We start from the raw sequence: 22,146 nt of genomic DNA on the forward strand, positions 1-22,146 counted from the left end.
TTATATCTCATGATTTACAATTCCATTACTTACACCGTTTCTTCTATGAGAAACTAGACTCAATAATATTTAATTCTATATTTTTTTTCAACCTCTAATTCGATTTCTACAATTTATAGTGATTTTTTAAAGTTAGCCTACTACTACTATCCAAACAGCAAGCAATTTTGGCTTTTCGCCGAATCCCATTTTCTACGTTTCGGGTACACACCTTGTTTTGTTTGATGCTAAAATAGTCCCCGAGCACTCCAAAGCCTATAATTGAACAAATAACACTAATTTAATGTCACATAACATGATCCCAAATTGAACTCGTATCGAGGTTTTAACCCATAATCGACTAAACCTTACCTTCAACTGATGAGCAGTAATTCCCACACAAACTAAGACTCCGATTGGTGATTACGAGCCCTTGAATCCTCCCCTAATTTGCATAAACAAAACACTTCAAAAGAAAGTTAGAAAACAGAGAAAAATAACTTATCTAAAACTTACCGAACGATCGCAGACAAACGTGGAGCGACACGAGGCAGAGTGGGAAAAGAAAAATCAAGAATATGAAGGCTGAAAGAGAGCAGAAATTCGGCAGCATTGAAGAGAAAAACAGCAATAGGGTGGAGGGATTTTGGGGAAAGTAAAAAAAGAACAAAAAAGATGAACAGAATATTTGATAACCACCCCAATCCCTTATTTCTCTCCATCAAACTCCTCACTAAATCCACTACTCAGATTTTTAGTCCATCTCAAACTCTTCTGGACGCATAAGCAAAAATAATGCCCACGCTAAGATTCAAACAAGTCCTGGCTTGAACTTGGGACCTCTCAAACACACCCAGAACACATAACCACTAAAGCAGACAGACATTTTATGTCACACATTCACAATACCCAAAATTAAAATTTTGGGGCGTTACATTAATCTTCATGATCTTGTCCTCCATTTAATTCTCACTTGGAACCTTAGACCTATCAAAAAGCGTGCCAAGCTTTGAAACACCGATTATTGGTGGCTCAATTGCTTAAATCTAATAGGCGTCCCAACCTTACGCTAATAATGTTCAATGACATCACTAAATCCATTGGGAGGAGGTTTAATTCAAATGTCACTCTTCCTTATGGCATATATTTGTCATACCTTTTTAGGCAATTAGGTATTAGTACCCATGGTGACAGCCCCGTTACCTCAAACCAACCAATTAGTTACGAGGCCCTTCATCATGTGGGATATCATTTCGATGCCAACACTAGTACGTGGATTAAGAGTGATCATCCAGTGGATAATGAAGATGACGACATCGCCGTTACTTTTGAAGATGTTTTGGCACCCAAGCCCGCTCCTCCACCGACTTCCTCTTCATATGTTGCTCAATCTTCTTCCAAGGTTAATAGTGCCATACTCGATGCTATTCATTCTTTGAGCAACGATGTTCGAGGTCTTCAAGAAGAGGTTCGATCTCGTAGGGAAGACATTAACTCTAGACTATCTTCTTTAGAGTCTCAAATGGCATCTCTCCTTGCATGTTTTCCTTCGACGCCTACTTTCTCCCCTCCTCATGATGATTAGAGTAGCTCTAGGACTTACATTTTATTTTCAAAACATTTGCACCTTCATTTTTATGTTTATACGTATGACTTTGTTTTTATTCCTCTTTATTGCTTTTTTTTGTATTTTGAGATACATTTTTTTTTCAGTTCATTGCTCATTCAATTTTATCTATCTCTTGTGATGAACTGACTTCTTTTCTCCTTGAGCTTTATTTGATGTTTGATATAATAAAAAAGGGGAGAAAAAAGGGTAAATTAAGGTAAATTGATTTATTAGTGTTTGATTATTTTTTGATGATAACTAAATGCAAATTTTTGTGACCAATTTTCATTAAAGCAAAAATGAATGCCAACTTGAATGACAAATTTTCTTTTGACCTCAAATTTAAAATATCTTTTATTAAGGAGAGCAATTATTCAAAAATAAATTTACCAAACATTTTGTTATATCAAAAAGGGGGAAATTGTTAAACCAAGCTTTATTTGATAAAAGATTTCAGTATAACAAATTGAAGTGTTTTTAAATATAAGTTAAAATTTAAAAAAAATTATTTTTAAATTTGAAGTCTAAGAAATAAAACTTTGAATATTTACATTAAACTCTTAGAAAATTTTGAAACAATTTTAAAATCAAGTGAAAATGATTTTAATCAAGTTAAAATCATTTTAACACATCAAAATGATTTTCAAACAAGTCAGAATTACTCCAGGCTAAAAAGTATCGATGCCATTTAGCCAAGTATCGAAATTTTTAGAATTATCAATACCCTTTGAAAAATCGAGACCAAACATGCAGTTTATTTTCAGAAACCCTAAAAATTATCGGTACCATTTTTTGGTATCGATACTTTCTAAAATAATAATCGATACCTTTCTTAAAAACGATACCTAAATAGCATTATGTTTCTCATAAACCCTACAAAGTATTGATTTGGTATCGATACCTAATTCAAAAAGTATCGGTAAAATATTTTTTAGTATCAATTAATAAATCCCAACGGTCACTAAATCAACATTTATTACAAAAATTATTGAGACCCTTTTATTTGGTATAGGTACACGCGGTTGTAGGTGAATTAAATCTCTGGTTTTACATCCCCAATAGCAATATTCACTGCACCAACAACCTCAACGGTTGGAAATCTATTAGGGGGTATAAATGTTAGAGTATGCCCAAATACCAATCAAGAGATCATTGTAATAACATTCTTATTTTACCTCATTTATTAATATAGGACATTGCCATTATTATTTCAGTTTGTTTTCTGTGTATATAAATAAACTATTTTATAATAATGTCCTGAAAATAATATGATTATTCTTAAAAAGTCCTTAGTCGAGTATTATTGTGGGCTTGGATAACAATAATGCATTAAGACTAACGTGGATTGATGACAAAGTGTTGTCATTGACATGAGATGTCAAAATCAATACATGACCATGTGTGTTTGAGAACAACATATTGGACTGGCCCGCTATGAGTATGTTTCTTGGATTGTTATGTAATAGTCACAACATTACTCATAGTCATTACTATGTATACAATCCTCAGACTTGAGATCATCATTATCCCAACATCGTGAGGCGTATATTTTGATACATTCAAACATCCACTGTAACTGGTTGTTCTATAAAGGTTGATGTTGGGTATACCACAATCTATGTAGTGGGATATGGTTGATCAATATAGAATTTATCCTTCCTACATAATGGGAGCAATATCCTAGGTCACTTGATTGAATGGGACTAGAAATGTATGGCTATGCTTGAATGAGTTCATATGAGATATCATACTTATTTATTTTTCATAGTCTACTCAAGATATCAAAAAAACATTACATAGACTATGCAAGTGTGATTATTCCATGACTTGTGTCCATTATAGATATAAAGGATAAAAGGATTTAATACATGAAGGGTTAATCACGGAGAGGTTACATCGAATCATGACTTCTTGTAACTTAGGTAGCAATGATGCATTACTAGATGCCACTCATTGTTTATAATATTAGAATCGTTCTAGTATTATTGCTAACGTTACAAGAACCTACAGGGTCACACCCTATGGTTGAAACGAACGAAATCCAAACATAGTTGGTGTTGTGTTTAGTTGTCACATGAATTAAATTGATTATAGAATTAATTTAATTAGGTAGTTAAATATTGAATGAATTATATGTACAAGTATGTTATACACATAATGAAAAATATGGTTAAATTAATTTATGATTTTGATTCATATAAAATTTAACTAAAAACAATTTACCGAAGGTCGAATATGATTATAATTACTGTAATTGTAATTTTTGGTCAAACATTATTATAGTTATGATAATTATAATTATTATATTCGGTTAATTATTATGATTTGATTTATATAAAAAATATCAATTATTCCCATATTAGGATATATAGGGTTTTTAAGAAAAACCTAATATGCCCGAAATAAGGTACATGTTAGGTCTAGCAGTCGTCAAGAGATTTTTCTCTCTCTAAAAAAGTTTGAGAGAGTGATTATTGTTGTCACACCGGGTGGATTACATAGAGGCCAAAACGTTTCGTAGCTGCTTGGAATCGACATACAATTGTGATCTGTTTCTTTGATTTTTCAGACGATTAAAGGTAATTGTTTATACCCTTTTAACCCCGATTCGTTCGTTGCACACGGATCCCTAGATGTGATCGCCGGACTTAATTTTTCGCTATGCCATGGGGTGTACTGGTGATCTAACAATAAATATCATCTTCTAAAGACCTACAACAACAAGAAAAGAACTTTCAAGAAAAAATCATCAATCAAACAACCTTAGAGCTTAATACTTTCACATTCTTCTTACATACACTTGTGAGCTTTATCTTTATTCTCTTTCTCAAGTGTATTTTATTGTATTTGATCCTTATTTTGCAAACAACTTAATCTTGTAAGGATTGTTTCTTTGTTTGCTTATTTGTATCTCTTTGATAGGGTCTGTAACTTAAGATTTAGGGTAGAAATCTTAAGGAGTTGTAAGGTTAAACCTTGTCCTCAAAGGTTGAACAAATTAGTGAATTTGGGAAAATCCTTAGTGGTGGAAAGCTAAGGTAGTGGAGTAGGCAATTGGGGCCGAACCATTCTAAATTCTTTGTGTTCATTGTTTCATTTTTGTCTTTGCTTTCACTAAAATTTTTAAAAGCCAATTCACACCCTTTTGGCATTTTTAGTTTATTCCATCGAGCTAACGTTTTTCCTTTCGTTGTAGATTGCCAACTTGCAAAATGTATCGAGCGGATCCTTGAGAAGCTCACACTATCCTATTATTGATATGGTAGTCTTTTAATCATTTTGAAGTTCAATTTTGTGGCACGTATATTTTTTTCTGATATATGATATTAATGAAAAATAAAAGGGATATGAATCCTGATTTTGTGTGTTAAGGTTACCAAAGAAAAGAAAAAACACAACATAGAGGGTCACTACACCAAAATAGACTTTTAGCGGCGCTTTTTTAAGCCTTTAGCGGTACTTCTTAGTGCCGCTAAAAGTATTTGCGGCGCTTTGAGAAACGCCGAAAAAAACGCCGCTAAAGAACGCGTCGCTAACTTTAGCGGCGCTTTCCCCACAAACACCGCTAAAGACCAAGACCTTTAGCGGCGTTTATCCCACAAAAGCCACTAAAGACTAAGACCTTTAGTGGCGCTTATCGCACAAACGCTGCTAAAGACCAAGACCTTTAGCGACATTTTCCCCACAAACGCCGCTAAAGACCAAGACCTTTAGCGGCGCTTATCCCACAAACGCCGCTATAGACTATGACATTTAGCGGCGCTTTTATCGAAAACGCCGCTAAAGAACAAACCTTTAGCGGCGCTTCTAGCAAAAATACCGCTAAAAACATAATCTTTAAAAAAATTATTTTAATCAAATAATATTTATTTTTATGATAAATCTTATATTATGTTTTATTTTTTAAATTTGAACTTTAAATATACTTTTTAAGGATAAATAAAAAATATTATTTAAATTAAATTTTCTATGAAAATTTTAACTTTAAAACTAAATATAAAAATTAATAAATTTAGTTTTAGAATTTAAAATAATAAATTAATAACACAATTAAAATCCAAAAGTTAGAACTCAAGTTGTCGTAAATATTAAAGTAAAAATAAAAATTTAGAATCAAAACTAAAATAAACAATGGAAAGATTGCTCAAATGTAGGTTTTTGCTGCAAGTTACATAGACAATAACGAAAAATTAAACACTACACATAAAATTTATCAAACTAGTTAAGAAATACATGGTGCAGCTATGCACTATAAATATAATAGAATCATAGGGTAATTTTGCATAAATATCTTCAGAGTACCAAGAATAATTTGTCACAAAATTATAAAACATGATAAAAAAAATAAAGAACAGGTAGCAGACAAGCTATTTGTTACTTTTTGTTTTGCTTCCAAGGCTTCCTCAGTTGCCTTCATCTTGGCAGCAGAATCATATTCATCATCCCTGCTTAAGAAAACAAAGAACCTATTGTTAAACAATTTAGAACTTGAAAAGGAAAAGAACCATGTTACTCGGACTTAGGTATGAGTGTTAGGTGTCAGTATAAAGACATGTCAGATATGGGTATGAAGGCATGTCTGAGATGAGTATGTTCAATTTTTTTCCAAGTTTTCCCACATCCATGGGTTCCGGACACTGGTACTTAAATCATAAAGAGTCGGAATAAAAAGCATAACCATAATAATAAAGTACGAACCTAAAAGAGCAAGTACATTCAACAACATATTTTTCTTGAAATCCCATAGAAGCAAGATAGCAAATCATGTGACAACTCTTATCATATAAAAAATAGAGGAACTAATAGATCATAAAACTATAAAGACAGCTAAGGGCAAAAGTGGACATTAGAACCAAAAACAACAAAATAAAGGCACTAATATAATAACTTAAACTTTTAGGTTCAATGATTCTTTGACATCAACAAAATTAATAATACAATTTCTATATGTTAAGAAACATCCTGGCTGAAGGTTAAATGAAGAGGCTTAAACTTAAGAAGCAGCTTACCTATGTTTGGCACCTCTTGAATTATTTACCTGAAACGAAAAGCTTTTTTTCAATAAATCATGTACACATCAACTCAAGATGAAGAAAAACAGAAAATATTAGTCCAATGTTATAACTGAAAATTGCATATCCTTGTACAGCTTAATGTGCTTGTTAGCATGAGAATTTAAAAAAAGAAGAAGCTCTTTATACTTGAAGGGACAATGGAAATTAGAACAGAATAAAACTAAACAGGCAAGAAATAAAACGGATATCAATGGACACCTCATCCCGAGATCTTGAATTTGAAGCAGGTGAGCGAGATCTATGCCTGCTCCTGTTGAGCGAGAACTTCAACAACATTACAACATAAGCCTAAGAAAAATTATAATTTAAGTGTCAGCTAACCTTGAGGTAGGCACAAATATGTTACTAAAGACAAAAATAACAACATAAAGGCATAGAAAATAAATAAAAGTTCAAACAAACAAAGCAAGAAACAGAACTGTCTAAGTTAGAACTCTGAAGGACCAATCGAAATAAATGAAACGACTAAAATAGGCAAAATAAAGAATACACAGAACGGGAAATATATAAAAATGTTTAGAAAAAAATTTATTCGAAAATAATAGCAATGAGAACTGATTTTAGACCGCCCCCCCCCCCCAAAAAAATTCTACCCTTAGCTTCCACAAAGGTAAAAGGAAAACGGACAAAGATTAATTTTTACAGAAAAAGCAAGAACCAACTTACCGGAAAAAAATGTTTGAAACTAAATAGACGGATAAATAGTCAAACTAGTAGAGTTAGTATATGCATGTCAGTTTATATTGTTCTACAATAATGACAAAGTTCCCATTTCCTAATGCATTCCTCCAGATACCTTGATTCATGTTTATACAAAAATGTGCAAGGTGAGTCTTGGCACTTATAGCATCTACAATGCATGTAAAAGGTATTACAAATTTTCAGATAAAACCTGTTGTCTGAGCTTACAAATGTCAATGACATGGTTGATATTCAAACCCTTTTTCCACCAAGGCATCACAATAACAAAACTTAACAGGATATCTGAATCTAGGATTCAGTCCAGCACCAAAGAAGCTTCAATTTAGATTTTTTGACAAATATTACCTGGCATCACGGAAACCAGTCAAAGCTAAATAAAGCGTTCTGGGTATAGGTGTTGCAGAGAGAGTAAGAACATCAACTGAAGTCTTAAAAGATGCAACCTTCTCCTTTTGCTTGACACCGAACCTCTGCATAAACATACAAACAAGAAAATCAAGCATTTCTCTGACAAATGGGCACAACTTGTATTAGCTAAAAGTACAAATCAACGGTTCAAGTTCATGTATTTACCAAAAACCAGACTAAATTCAGACTTACACAAATAAGAGGATGGAAGTCTAACAAATTAAAGTTTCCAATTAAATTCAGACTTACACCATTAAATAAATAAGAGTTTTAAACTATCGGAGATCAAAACAAATTAGCAAAAACCAACTGTTCAAGTGCATGTATGCACCAAAAACAGGATGAAATTTCTAAATTTTGCAAATTAATATGATCAAATTCTAACAAATTAAAGTTTCCAATGAAATTCAAAATTACACCATTAAGTAAATAAGTGTTTTAAATTACCTGAGATCAAAAACCCATTTTGGGTATAAACTTTTGTAACTATTTATTAAATCTGCAACGTCGTTTTGATGCTTTGGTTCAATATTAGCTGAAGCTTCTCTAAGTTCCTTCCATGGATTTGTAGCGTTAGTAAGCTCATGTAAACTTAAAGCTAGCTTCTCTTTTAAAAGAACCCAGTACACCTTAAACAGATACTCCCAGCTAGTTTTATCATCAAAATCCACTTGAACCTGCACAGCATAAAGTAAAAGGCCTTTAAGGTAGAAAAAATCTTTACTCTTCAGTAATCTAAAAAGTGCCAATTATAGTAGTTATAAAAAAAAGCACAACTAATGATGAGAAAAAGCTATGAGTGCCAATTATAGTAGTTATATAAAAAAAAGCACAACTAATGAGGAGAAAAAGCTATGAGACATTCAAAAAGAAATCATCCATTGCATGAAGATAAGAATATCAAAGATAAGATAAGAATATCAACCGCCCTTTATGTGACAAAAATGAATAATAAGAATATCAAAGATACTCACCAACAAATTCAACAGGAAAGACAGAACATTTCTTAGCAATTGTAACATTTTTATCTGGTGCTGACAAAACTGCATTTGGAATCATGTGCCGAGTTCTATGTTTTATCACAAAACGCACATTCGATTCCAAAAAACAAATAATGAAAGAAAGATCGAAGAACAGTGAAAGAGTATTAAAAGCAACAAAGAAATAATAACAATTAAATTCAATTAAATTTCATAGACTATAAATAAGGAAAAAAAACACAGTGAAGATATTTCATATAACCCAAAAGAAAAATCAGAAACCCGCTCAAGGTTTAGCATTAAGCGAAAACTATCAAATTCCCAATTAATTTCAAACCCAATTTTGTTATGAAATTAAGATCAACTTCCATACAGCAAAAGTGAAAGCAATTTCGTAATCATCTTGTTTTGTAGGGCAAAAAAAAAGAATAAAACCCTAGAAAATCAGACAAAATGAAACAATATAAGTGAATAGGGAGAGAAAAAATTAGGGTTTAGTGAAGGGACTAACATCTCTGGGGACCGGGGCCGCCGTCAGTGCCAAAGGACTCGAAGTCGCGAGAGGCGAGACGGGAGTGGCGGTTAGCATCGCCCTCATGGAAGCCACGACCCTTGGTCTTCTTATGAGCAGAAAGAGAGGTGGAAGCGGCGCCAGTGATGGTGAACTTGAGCATAGGCAAGGGAGCTTGAGGGGAGGCATCGCCGGTGGCATTTGAAGTGAGGGAAAGTGAAATTTTGAAGTGAAGGATTTTGTTTTCAGAACTTGGGGGGTGTTGGCGGCATTTGGTAATAAAACCCACCGCTCAATTTTAAGTTTTTTTAAGTGAAATCTGATTTGGGGAAGAAAACGACCACATTTTGGTATTGTAATATTTGCGGCACTTATAAAAAACGCCACTAATTGTATAATTTTTGCGGTCACTAAAAATTAAATTCCTATATCAAACGATACCGTTTTGAAAAATAAAAATTCTCATAGTTGCAGCGTTTTTGGTCCAAACGCCGCTATTGATACCTTTAGCGGCGTTTTTCTCATAAATGCCGCTAATGATTGACTTTTTTTGCAATTTTATATTTAATTATTATATAATTCATATTAATTTTAAATAAATAATTTTTGAAAATTTAAGTAATATTTTAAAGAATAGATAAATTTTAAAATTTTTATATAATTTTTGAGGTAAGAAAACAAAAAATTTTAAAATATGAAGAAGAAAAAAGCTTTAAAAAACTATCCATATCAATATCTTTATAAATTTTAAAAGCTTTATATAATTAATATTATGATTTATATTGAATTAATTCAATATTGATTAATTATCATTATGATTTAAATTAGGGGTTAAGGGTTAGGGGTTTTAGGGGGAAAGTTTAAAAGAATATAAATATTATAAAAATAAAAGTTTAAAATCTTTTTTAAATTTTTAAAAAATTTTAAAATCTTTTAAAATTCATTTTAAAATTTTAAATCACGAAAAATATAAAACCTTTCAAAATTTAGAAAAATATATGTTATTTACTCTTTAAATGATAATTAGAAATGTTCACTACCCATACAACCCACCTAGTCCAAAATATGGTTAGGCTTAGATTTATATTTTTTTATTGTTTTTAAACAATGAAATGGGTGATTCGGGTAAAACGAGCATGAAGGTGGAAAAGTATTTAAAATTGGGCATTTGCAAAATTTAATAAGTATTTGCGGCATTTTCTTACAAAACGCCACTAAAATATTTCAATCCAGGACATAAACAGCGCCGCATTGATAAAATGTCCAGAATACTTGCGGCACTTTCAGTAAAACGCCACAAAAATATTTCATTCTTCACGAAAACGACATCGTTTTGACATATTTAAAATCATATTTCCGGCATTTTTCTGAAAAACGCCGGTATAAAATTTTTATTCCTCAAATTAAACGACGCCGTATAGAAAATTTAGAATATAAATTTGAGGTGTTTTTTGGCTTAAACGCCACTATAAAATTCAATTATTCTAATGAAACGGCACCGTTTACAAAAATTCGAATGTATATTAGCGGCGTTTTTTGCTATAAACGCCCGCCAAATCTCAATTTTTTATATTCAATTAGTATAAAAACTTATATAAAAATTAATAATGTTTACAATTTTTTATATCTTTTACACTTATATAAAAACTTATTTAATATATAAATTAAAAAATACTAATTACCCTAAACCTTAAACCCTAACTTGACCCCAAATCTCTAAACCCTAAATCTCTAACTCTAAACCTCTAATCCCAAACTCATAACCCTAATTACACCAATTAACCACTAACTACTAATCCTTATTAATTAATATATATAATTTAAAAACAGTAATTAAATCAAATACTATACTCTAACCCGACCCTTAACCCCTAAATCCTAAACCCTGAACCCTTAACCCTAAACCTTAAAACCTTAAACCCATAACCCCCAGTCCCTAACCTCTAACCTCTAACCCCTAATCCCTGAATCTTATTTAACATATAAATTAAAACACACTAATTAATCTAGACCCTAAACCCTAACCTAACACCAAACCATAAACCGTTTAAATCCCTAACTAGCTCTTAACCTCTAACCTCTAACCCATAACCCCTATACCCCATTACCCTTAAATCACAACCCTTAAACTAGAATCTCTAATCTATATATAATCCCTAAATATTTCATAATCTATAAACCTTAAATTTGTGACTCCTAAACCGGCCTTAACTACTAAATTAACCATATACCCTAAACCATATATATATTAAACTATATATAATGATAATTATACAAAATAAATATTTTAAAATTATTACTATTGTATCCTTTACAATTATATATGAAATTATTTAATATATAAATTAAAAAGCAATCAGTCATGTACCCAAAAAAATTTCAAATATTTTTAATTAATAGTATTTTAATTTTTTTTCATTTTTAACAATTATTTTGCTAAGTGTTTTAATTCAAATTATTTCAATGTCTCATTATTTCAAATTTATCCATTTTTAACAAATATTCAATTAAAAATATATTGAATTTTAATTAATATAAACAAACAAATTAAAAAGTAAAAAATACATAATATGTTTTTGCGACGCTTTACCAAAAACGCCGCTAAAGGTTTGCGCATTAGCGGCGCTTCTTGAAAAAACGCCGTTAAAGGTCTGCACATTAGCGGCGCTTCTTGAAAAACGCCGCTAAAGGTCTGCGCATTAGCGGCGCTTCTTGAAAAACGCTGCTAAAGACCCACAAGGTTTGAAAACGACGTCGTTGAGCTTAGGTTTTTTGCAGCGTTTCCTCAAAAAACGCCGCTAATGCTCATTTTTAGTGGCACTTCTCAGAAACCGCCGCGATTGATCGATCTTTTGCAGTGTTTTACATAAAGGGCCGCTAGTGCTCAATTTTTAGCAGCGTTTGTCTAACAAACGCCACTAAAACTGCCGCTAAAACCCTGATTTGGTGTAGTGGGTTTAGCAGTTGTTTTTGTGAAAACACCTTTTGAAAAGTTCAAAGAGTTATGTTGTTCATTGTTGCGGCTTAGAACCAATATCGTGAAAGAAATCAGATCTTAAAGGTATATATTCAACTTATTATCAACCAATTTGTTCCTCGTACATGGATCCATGGTTGATAATCACTGGAATAATTTTTTCGCTATGCACGGGCATACCGATGATCCAACAGTGGTATTAAAGCCACTTGTATGATACAGATTCAAGATTAAATTGATTGGTTGATGCGATTGTATGTGATACATATTGTATAATTTATTTACTCGATCTGTTTTATGTATATATGATACATGTGATTCATTTAATAATCGTGTATGAATCATCTGTTAAACCTATGTGATTATATGTTTGTCCCAATCACTGATTAAATGTTAATAATTGATTTTGATGTCTACTGGATTTTTATATTTTATTTGTTAAGTGTTAACAGATTTGTCTTGGGGCAATGGGGTTTTCGTAATTCAAATTTAATAATTAACTTGCTAGTAACATTCAAAAATTAGGAGCAAAAGTTGTTACAGTAAGAAGACTCATAGATCGAAAGTTTGAAAATATTCTAATTTTGAAATTATTCTGTTTTTGATAAAAAAAAATTTACAATCGGTGATGTTTTTTCCATAGAGATTTGAGTGCAGTTTCTTACATTTCCCCGAGGTCCAAGTAGTGAGACCCCCAAAGGGGGCTCCATCCCCTCACACCCGTAACCCCTTGACCTTTTTGCGTATGCAACATTAATTGTAGGGACAATTTTGTAATTCACATTAACGATTGATTGAATAAATACAAATAGTATGTTGTTTGCTATGGTTGTTATGCACGGTGTTTGAAATGCACAATTATAGCCCGATAGCCCATTTAATTTATAATTTATAGTTGTTGCTTAGAGGAGATTTTTTTTGAAAATTAGGGGGAGAGAGATTTTATTTTAAGACACTATTGTTGAACATATTGTTCCTAATCTTAGACTTCTAAGTGAGTATTTACTACTTTATAGTGTTGATTTGATTGGACCATTTTTCATGCTTCAAAATTTGAAGCTTTTCAGGCATGTGATTATTATTTCCTTTTACTTTTATTTTATTTTATGAGTAGTTATTTTTGTTACAAGGGTATTTTCAGAAACGCAAAGTGAAAGATTATTGATGCTCGACTTATTATGTTTCGACTTGAGAAATAACAAGCGGTTAGTCAGTATGCATTGGATTTAATTGTTGGCAACTTTTTACTATGTTATTATTTTTATATTTTATATATGTTTTGTAAGGAGGATAAACCTAGGAAAGTTATATGTATTTCAAAAAAGGAAACTCGACAACATTTGAAGAGTCCAAACATGAGTATCAAGTATCAAGATAGACATTGTGATACTTCTTTCAAATTCAAATATATTGGGTAGCATTTTATCCCATTTGCATATAGTATGGCTTCCAACGTCTGACCTTGAAATCTATATATAAAAGATTCATTTCGTGGGCAGTATATTGGATCTAGATCATATATATTCATTGCAAAGAAGTGCAATTAGTTTACACCTTTTGAGTGTATATTTGTTTATATACTATTGGTTAGGTGAATAGTGGGAGTGACTTTACTTTAAATGCACAAAAGTGAGACTGCAATAGTGATTGAGACTGTAAATATAGGATCAAGTCCAAACTGTGCAAACAATTTAATTATATGTTTTTTTTAGGTATTAAAATAATACAAAATAAAATAATTTTTAAAATGATATATGTTATAAGTTCTTTATAAAAGGAAATAATTTTGAATGTTGCATATGACATGGGCTACATTACTTAAAATACGAATATTATCAAAAAAACTATTGAAATAATAAAAGAAAAGCAAAAGGTGAGTGTCGCACATATAATTTGTGACACCTCAAACTTTCTAATTAATATTGATGGTAGTTTGAATATTTTTTATTTAGGTTTTTTAATTTTTAATTTTGATTTAATTACAACGTTAATTTGCAGTTTTGATTTTTTTTTATTTAATCATTGCTTTTAAGAATTTTTAATTTGGTGTACATCTTAAATGGTTTTTCTTAATTATTAATACTTTTGAATGTATATGGTGAAGATTTAATTTGTCGTATAATAATTTTAACTGTGTCTATTTACATATCTCTTTCCGGATAAATTAATTGTACAATAATTGGTAATTAACTTTTCAAAACTTCATCTTCTATGCTTAAAATTCATATTAACATACAAATTGGACATTAACCGAAATTAAAATTATTGTATAATTGATCTTTATTAGACACAACTAAAATTATTATTCAACAAATTGAATATTCACCATATACGTACAAAAGCATTAAATTAAATTAAAAAATATTAGAAATAAGGACTAAATAAAAATATTAAAATTACGAATTAAGGTTAAAATTAAAATAAATTTTTAAATTAACGACATAAATAAAAAAAATTTATCTCAAACTACAGAATAGTAACTTCCATCCCCATCAACGTGAATTACAAAGTTTACAAAGATTTTAGGGTTTAGAATGTACGTCTTTTCTTTTATTCTTTCAATAATCATTTGATAATGATTAGTTTGTAATTTGGGTAATATCACTTGTGACACTCAAAATTATTGTAACATAAGCATTATTTTGATAAAGAATTTATCATTTTGGAATTTAATTTAATTTTATATTATTCTAATAAAAACCCCTTTATTAATTTATTTTTATTTGTTACAAACCGTATTCTAACAAAGGAAAGCACAACCTATTGCTAGATATTTTTCCACCATTAATTCGTAGAAAAGGCAATTTGAGTGAAGCTTTCATCTAATGTTTTGCCGGTACTCGATAATGAAGCAATAATCTTTGAACATACATGGAAATTAAAGAGTAAGAACTCAGCCAAATTCAATGCCAATGCCAATAGTTCAAACCATTAGTTTAGCTACAATCATGTCCAACAAGCAAGTGCTCTACAAATCAAAGATTGCCCGAGAGATTATTAGCCTCCATAGATGATTTCGTTCGTCAAAAACTTACGCCAAACATCAGTACAGGAATTACCCAGGTACTGGAACCTCGCTAGCTGAGAGGTAGCAGTAGAAACTCCAGGTACTGAATAAATGGCTTTAGAATTCTCCACTATGTATGACCCTTCTGCAGTGAATGTCTGCTCAAATATGTTTTGAAGTCCTCCATATGCTTTGAATGAACAATTAGTTTGGTTTTCGTCAATTTTCATTGCAGGGTTGGAGCTTGATAAAGGCAGCTGGATTGCACCAGAGGTTTCTACATTTGATTCTTTTATAGCAATGGCAGGTGGGAGAGCAATTTCGGGTGAGCTCTTCTGTTCGGTTTCAACACTGGGTATCTGGAAAGGTCCACTTTTCGGCTCTAAGTTGTGTCTCAAACGTTTGCTTAAGCGTGTATGCCAATAATTTTTAATCTCATTATCAGTTCTTCCAGGCAACCTTGATGCAATCACTGACCATCTGCATAATTTGATCGAATAATATTAAATTTGATCTTATGCTCCAAAACCATATCAGTTGCATAGCCATCATCAACATTCACAGGGATAACTTTGTTGAGTATAAACAGCCTTCAGCGCTTACCGATTTCCAAGCCTTTCATGCAAATCAAGTATGGTTTCCTCTTCTTCCCTAGTGAAATTTCCACGCTTAATTCCAGGCCTTAGATAATTCATCCAACGAAGTCTGCAACTCTTCCCGGACCTTTGCAACCCTACAAGAACAAATATAAGAGACTCAATAGAAGTGTAACTTAGAAGCCAAAAACCTCGAGTATTTCTCGATGATATTGGTTATTGTGGACCTGCTGCTTTGGCCATTGCTGTCCAATTCCAGATACCATATCTAGTAACATAAGCTATTAATTTGTGGTCTTCTTCGGAACTCCATGGACCTTTCCTCAGAGTTGGCTTTTCGTCAGACTTTGCCATCCCTGCAAAAAGTAAATGAAGCAGATTTTTAAGTTTTATGCAAAAAGCAAAACGTTTTATACAAAAGATTTTATTCCAGTTTATGTTATGATTCTATGGAAAAACGTGTTTGAATGTCCCCGATTTTTCCAATAATGTGACAATTAACATGGCAAAACTTTTATTTCAAAAAGGATACCTCGTGGAACATCCCTTAGTAGAGTATGCTTTTACAGTGGTTATATACATAGGTTGACACATATTAGTTGATTACGTTCGTTGTCAAGAAAATGGTTAAAAGAAGAGCTGTTATGTAAGGCAGATGATGCATTGTGGCTTAGGTCATCACTGGACAGCGTTTCCCACATGAAATAGGAATGAAAATGGTTAATTTACATAAATAATATAAAAAAATAATTTTTGAAATGGATTGTCAGTGTAATTAATTACGAAAATGATATATTTTTTGGGTGAAACCTTTTTTATAGATGTCACCACCTTTTTTTATAATAACTTTTTTTTTGTTTTTTTAAATATTATTTTATTGGTGGCGCCTTTCTCATAGGCGTCATGAACTTGTATTATTTTTTCCGGTTTAGTACATGACCCGTGTATGTATACAAATGTGGTATGAGATAGGTAGTGTTTATCTGGTAGGCGCCACTGGTGACTCCTAGTGGATAGGCGCAACTGGTGATCACTTCTATCAATAAAAATTGTCAAATAAAAATAAAATTATATTATAAAAAATTTACATTAATAAAAAATCACAAAACACTAAACTAAACACTAACAGTTTATATAACTTAATCATAAATTACTAACAAAATAACTATAAAATTATATATATATATATTTAAAATTACATTACTAAAAAATCACAAAACCCTAAACTAAACACTAATAATTTATAAACTAATCATAAATTAGTAAAAAAATAATTATAACATTTTTTTAAAAAGAATTACATTACTAATAAATCACAAAACACAAAACACTAACAATTTATATAACCTAATCATAAATTACTAACAAAACAACTATAATTTTTCTTTTAAATTACATTACTAAAAATTCACAAAATCTTAAACTAAACACTAACAATTTATAAACTAATTATAAATTACTAACAAAATAACTATAACATTTTTTTAAAAAGAATTTACATTACTAATAAATCACAAAACACAAAACACTAACAATTTATATAACCTAATCATAATTACTAACAACATAATTATACAATTATTTTTAAAAAAAATTAAATTACTAAAAAATCACAAAACCCTAAACTAATCATAAATTACTAACAAAATAACTATAATATTTTTAAAAAAGAATTTACATTACTAATAAATCACAAAACACAAAACACAAAACACTAACAATTTATAAACTAATCATAAATTACTAACAAAATAACTATAACATTTTTTTAAAAAGAATTTACATTACTAAAACTTCATAAAACACAAAACACTGACAATTTATAAGCTAATCATAAATTACTAACAAAATAATTTTACATTAATAAAAATTCACAAAACACAAAAACTAACAAAATAACTGATAATTTATAACAAAATATTTTCAACCCGTATTCTGACCGTTGACCATATTTTGACCTATATAAATATATATATATATATTTTTAAAAATTATATTTTATAAAAACAAAAAAAATATTATAAAAAAAAGGTGATGATACTTATGAAAAAGACTCCACCAAAAGACATACTATTTTCATAATTAATCTCTAACAACTTATTTCAAAAATTAAATTTTTTATATTATTTATGTAAATTAAGCAATGAAAATAAAGCAGATAGTACAAAATTAGTCAATGGTTAACCACTACCGTAAGAAAAATCAAGACATGACAAAGCGTGGACCACGTTTCAACTTTGATCTATTTTTGAAGGTTTTTCAAAACGAAAAGGAATTGCAAACATCAACATTCAGTCAAAAGACACTGCTTTGATTAGGGCAATAATATTGAAAAGACAGCCAGACAAATTTAAAATAAATAGATGAATAAAACTATGGGCATTTGAGTTACATTTTTATGGATTATTCACTAACTTGCAAGTTTCCGAGGCAATAGGAAATTGATATTTGACGATACATGGCGATGGTGAAGACAAGAAAGGGGTAACACATGTAGATAAATGATGATTCTTTTTTTCATTCAAGAGGAAATTATTGTAATTTTGTCCTTTAATTTTTAAGACGTTTTTATTTTAGTCATTATTAGTTATCGATGGTTAATTTTATAAGTCATTTTATGTTATATTTCTTTTTTTGATCCCTTAACTTTTAAGTCGGTTTTATTTTGGTCATCTCAAAAATCTTTTTTTAAGTATAAGTCATGGTAAAAAAAAATGCTAAGGATTAAGGTGAAGAAGCGATATAAACTAAAATAATATATTAAAATTTGTTAAATTCTACTTATTTATCCCATTGCCGAAAATTCTAAATTTCTAATTTTTAATATCGAAATTTTAAATTTCAAAACATAAAATTCAATTAAATAAATTATTGAAATTTCTTATCCCTTGATAATGTCAAACAACTATAAATTGAAATAAATTAAATTAAATAATTTAATCTCCTAAATTTTAAATTTTTATTTTATATTTCCAAATTATCTAAAATCAATTCAATTAACATATATGTAATAAGTGTCTATGAAACTTAAATTTCTTTTGATTCTATGATCTTGAATCTTACATGCAAAGATAAAACAAAAAGAAAAATTCATTGCAATTAATTAAATTAATTACTTTTTCTTCATTTGGGTAAAGAAGTAATGAAAAAATTCTAGATTTTATTTTGCAAGAAAGATAAAATTAATTAATTAATTAAATTAATTGCAAGGAATTTCTTTGCTTTAGCTCATCATGGAATATTCAAGATCATATAATCAAAATAAATTTGGGTTTCGTAGAAAATTACTAAAGATGAGTTATTTGAGTTGATTTTTATTTGAAAACATAAAAAAATTTTAAATTTTATAAGGAGATTAAATTAATTCAATTAATTTCAATATATACACTCTCAAGAGATAAAATTTCTTTAATAATTTATTTAATTGATTTTGATGTTTTAAAATTTAAATTTTCAATATTGAAAATAAATTAAGTAATGAGATAAACAAGTACAATTTGACAATTTTTTAATACATTATTTTAGTTTTCACTGCTTTTCACTTTAATCTTTGTTTTTTTTACCACGATCGATACGTTAAAAAATTATTCTTTTACGTGATTAAAATGAAACTGACTTAAAAGTTGAGTGACCAAAATAAAAGTGTAAATATGATGTGACATGTATAGTCAGTCATCGTTAGAGATTTAATACTTGGGTAACTAAAATGAAAACACCTTCAAAATTGGGTGACGAATTTGTATGAAATTCATTTTTAAGTGGCCAAAATGAAAGCACCCTAAAAATTAGGAGACCAACTGAATAACTATAACACCCTAAGCCCAGTTAGAATAGTCTGACCTGAACCCAGAATGTTACATTAGCCATCGGAGTGACTCTCCATTTCATCTCCAATCGAACCTCCAGCACACCATTATACCATGTGCACAAAAAGAGACATGCGAGCTTTAAGATTTTAACTCACAATACTTAGCTTTCGTAGGCAAAGGGGTTCACATTAGAGGTGCTCTTGGGCCGGGCTGGGTTCAGGCCGGGCCCAGAAAAAAATTTTGACCCGCGTTCTAGGCTCGAGCTCGGCCCGACCCGAAATATGGGCTTGAAATTTTGTCCAGGCCCGACCCGGGAAAAAAATTCCTAAGCCCAAGCCCGACCTGGCCCGGCCCATTTTTTAATAAACACCAAAAATTTATTTTAAAAATAAAAAAATATATTTTAAAAATATTTTAAAATTAAAAAAAATAAAAAAAAAATATTTATTATGCCGAGCCTGGGCCAAAAAAGTGGTGCCTGAGGCCTAGTCTGTTTTCTAAACGGGCCTCGTTTTTTTGCCCAAACCCATATTTCGGGCCTATATTTGATTAAATGCTAAAGTTACATATTTTATGTAATTAAATTGGTTAATTTATGAGAGTGCACCACTAATTTTTCCATGTTTATATTGAATTTTGTGCAGGGGTGCAATTTGGGGCTAAATAGAAGAAAAAGGAAACAATTGGGCTAGATTGAAGAAAGGAGCAAAGAAGGCGGGCCAAAGAAGAATTTTTCCAAGATGTAATTAGCTGAAATTCTATGTTGACTTAGTGGGAGATTATGTAGGGATTTTTATATCATGAAATATTTTATTTCCTTAATTTTCTATGGTTAGTGGCACTTAATTTGGCAAAACCAATAGTATCAATAGGGGCTACTATGTTCATTCATTGATCAAGTCTTGGATCAAGTCATTCATTAAGTCATTCATTAAGTGTTTTTTTCATCAAGTCTTTCATCAAGTGTTTTTTTCATCAAGTCTTTCATCAAGTGTTTTTCATCAAGTCATTAATCAAGTTTTCCATCAAGTTTTTAATCATTAAGTTTTTCAATTAAGCTTTTATCTCTTTCAATTCAATCTTTTCTTTCCTTTTTGCAAATTTAGTTGCTGACATTAATTAATTCATTATATTTTTCCCTCTATTAGTTTCCAACCTTGCGTCACCTTCACCCACTTACTTTCATCTCCTTTTCATTTATTCAACCTTCTCCAATTATGCCCAATACCAACATATCCCAAACCTTAGTCAACTAAATTCATTTTCAGCTTTAGGTCGGAGTTAGCCTCATCAAGATCCGTGAGTTACGAACCCGAGCAATTTAACTCCTAAAATCCAGTACTTATTGTTTCTCCGGATTAAGAGTATGATTTTGTCAACTCGAAAAGTCAAATCAACACTAATTCAAAAAAGATGTCATTTGATTTAGTGTGGTTAGACGTACAGTTGAAATTCTGAAAGGATCAGTTGTCTAATCGGTTTTCTGTGAACACATTGGCGTGCCAAGTGGAGATTGATGTTTGGTTCCGTCAAGGGAAGTAGTAACCGGATTTAAATGTCCCGCGCGGTTGAGGACATTAGTTCGAGCTAGGCTTTTCTAGAACGCAAAGCTGCTGGAGTTCTAAATCACGAACGTTTCGATGGTTGTTCGATCGGTAAAAGTTAGTTATAGGACATTCCATAACTAATTTACACAAGGAATAGTTGGTGTCTGAGGCGTCCTTGGTAGCTATAACTAGCTTATTGGAAAAGAGGAGTTCATCTAATTTCGAGGATCGATTCAAAGACAAGAAAAACCTGTGCCTAAAGCTGAGCTTAGTTTAATTAATTTTTCTTCAGATTTATTTAACTGCTTTTTATTAATTTATTTTCAGCTTTTACTTTTCACACATTTTTTTCCTGTTTATTTCAGGTTTCAGGTTTTTAATTTTATCCTCCCCCAAATTTTTTGGGCACAACAATTGCCCAGACACGAATCTGGTCAAGAAAGAGAAACAATTTTCAGTAAACCCAGTCTTTGAGGAATCGATCCTACTCCCTATACTGCTTTAATTGCAAATTAGGCGTAGGTTTATATTGGTGGACTCGAAACCCATCAATATTTTTACCCGAACCCTCCTATATTTCGAGCGGCCCGGCCTGCCGGCCCATGAGCACCTCTAGTTCACATGTCGTTGCAGAAAGCCATGTAAACAAAAAATAACTCATGCGAACACATAAACATGTGAAAGATTGATGATACACAGTAACCTATTTCTAGGGCTCCCAACTTACACAGATCGCAAATTTTAGTCTTTGCAGAATAAGTCTCCTTAAACAGGGTAGGTCTCGCGAACAATCCATTTGCGTTTAGATTCTATGAACTTGTATCGCAACGTCTCTCCTATTTCGCGTATAAAAAATTATTAAGGGTTCGTAGGTGGAAGTTCGCTAAACGATAGAGTTCGCACCTTGCAGAGTTCAACAACTTTGTCACTTAGCAGCAACTTTGGC

The 22,146-nt window shown here is 30.8% G+C and overlaps 2 protein-coding genes across 5 annotated transcripts; both read right to left on the reverse strand.

The window, feature by feature from the left end:
* Nucleotides 1–5,846: 5,846 nt before the first annotated feature.
* LOC107902065 (uncharacterized) lies at nt 5,847–9,613 on the reverse strand. Of its 4 annotated transcripts, none has more exons than XR_001685579.2 (6): nt 9,265–9,613; nt 8,221–8,450; nt 7,711–7,835; nt 6,862–6,951; nt 6,598–6,626; nt 5,847–6,033 (listed from the first exon to the last, which is right to left on the reverse strand). XR_001685579.2 is itself a non-coding variant. In XM_041095879.1 (5 exons), the coding sequence occupies exons 1-3, from the start codon at nt 9,463–9,465 to the stop codon at nt 7,736–7,738; spliced, it is 531 nt and encodes a 176-aa protein (XP_040951813.1). In that variant the 5' UTR covers nt 9,466–9,585; the 3' UTR covers nt 5,847–6,033; nt 6,598–6,951; nt 7,711–7,735. The 4 variants fall into 4 exon arrangements, 2 of the variants coding, with proteins under 2 accessions (XP_040951813.1, XP_040951814.1); XR_001685581.2 differs by having other exon boundaries at nt 5,847–6,036; nt 9,265–9,609; XM_041095879.1 differs by having other exon boundaries at nt 6,598–6,951; nt 9,265–9,585.
* A 5,475-nt stretch (nt 9,614–15,088) lies between these two features.
* On the reverse strand, nt 15,089–16,329 carry LOC107900437 (transcription factor MYB4). The gene is made up of 3 exons (XM_016826034.2): nt 16,072–16,329; nt 15,852–15,981; nt 15,089–15,728 (listed from the first exon to the last, which is right to left on the reverse strand). The coding sequence occupies exons 1-3, from the start codon at nt 16,196–16,198 to the stop codon at nt 15,239–15,241; spliced, it is 747 nt and encodes a 248-aa protein (XP_016681523.1). The 5' UTR covers nt 16,199–16,329; the 3' UTR covers nt 15,089–15,238.
* Between the last annotated feature and the right edge of the window lie 5,817 nt (nt 16,330–22,146).

This window comes from Gossypium hirsutum, chromosome D06 (genome assembly GCF_007990345.1).
Source record: "Gossypium hirsutum isolate 1008001.06 chromosome D06, Gossypium_hirsutum_v2.1, whole genome shotgun sequence".
Taxonomy (NCBI): Eukaryota; Viridiplantae; Streptophyta; class Magnoliopsida; order Malvales; family Malvaceae; genus Gossypium; species Gossypium hirsutum.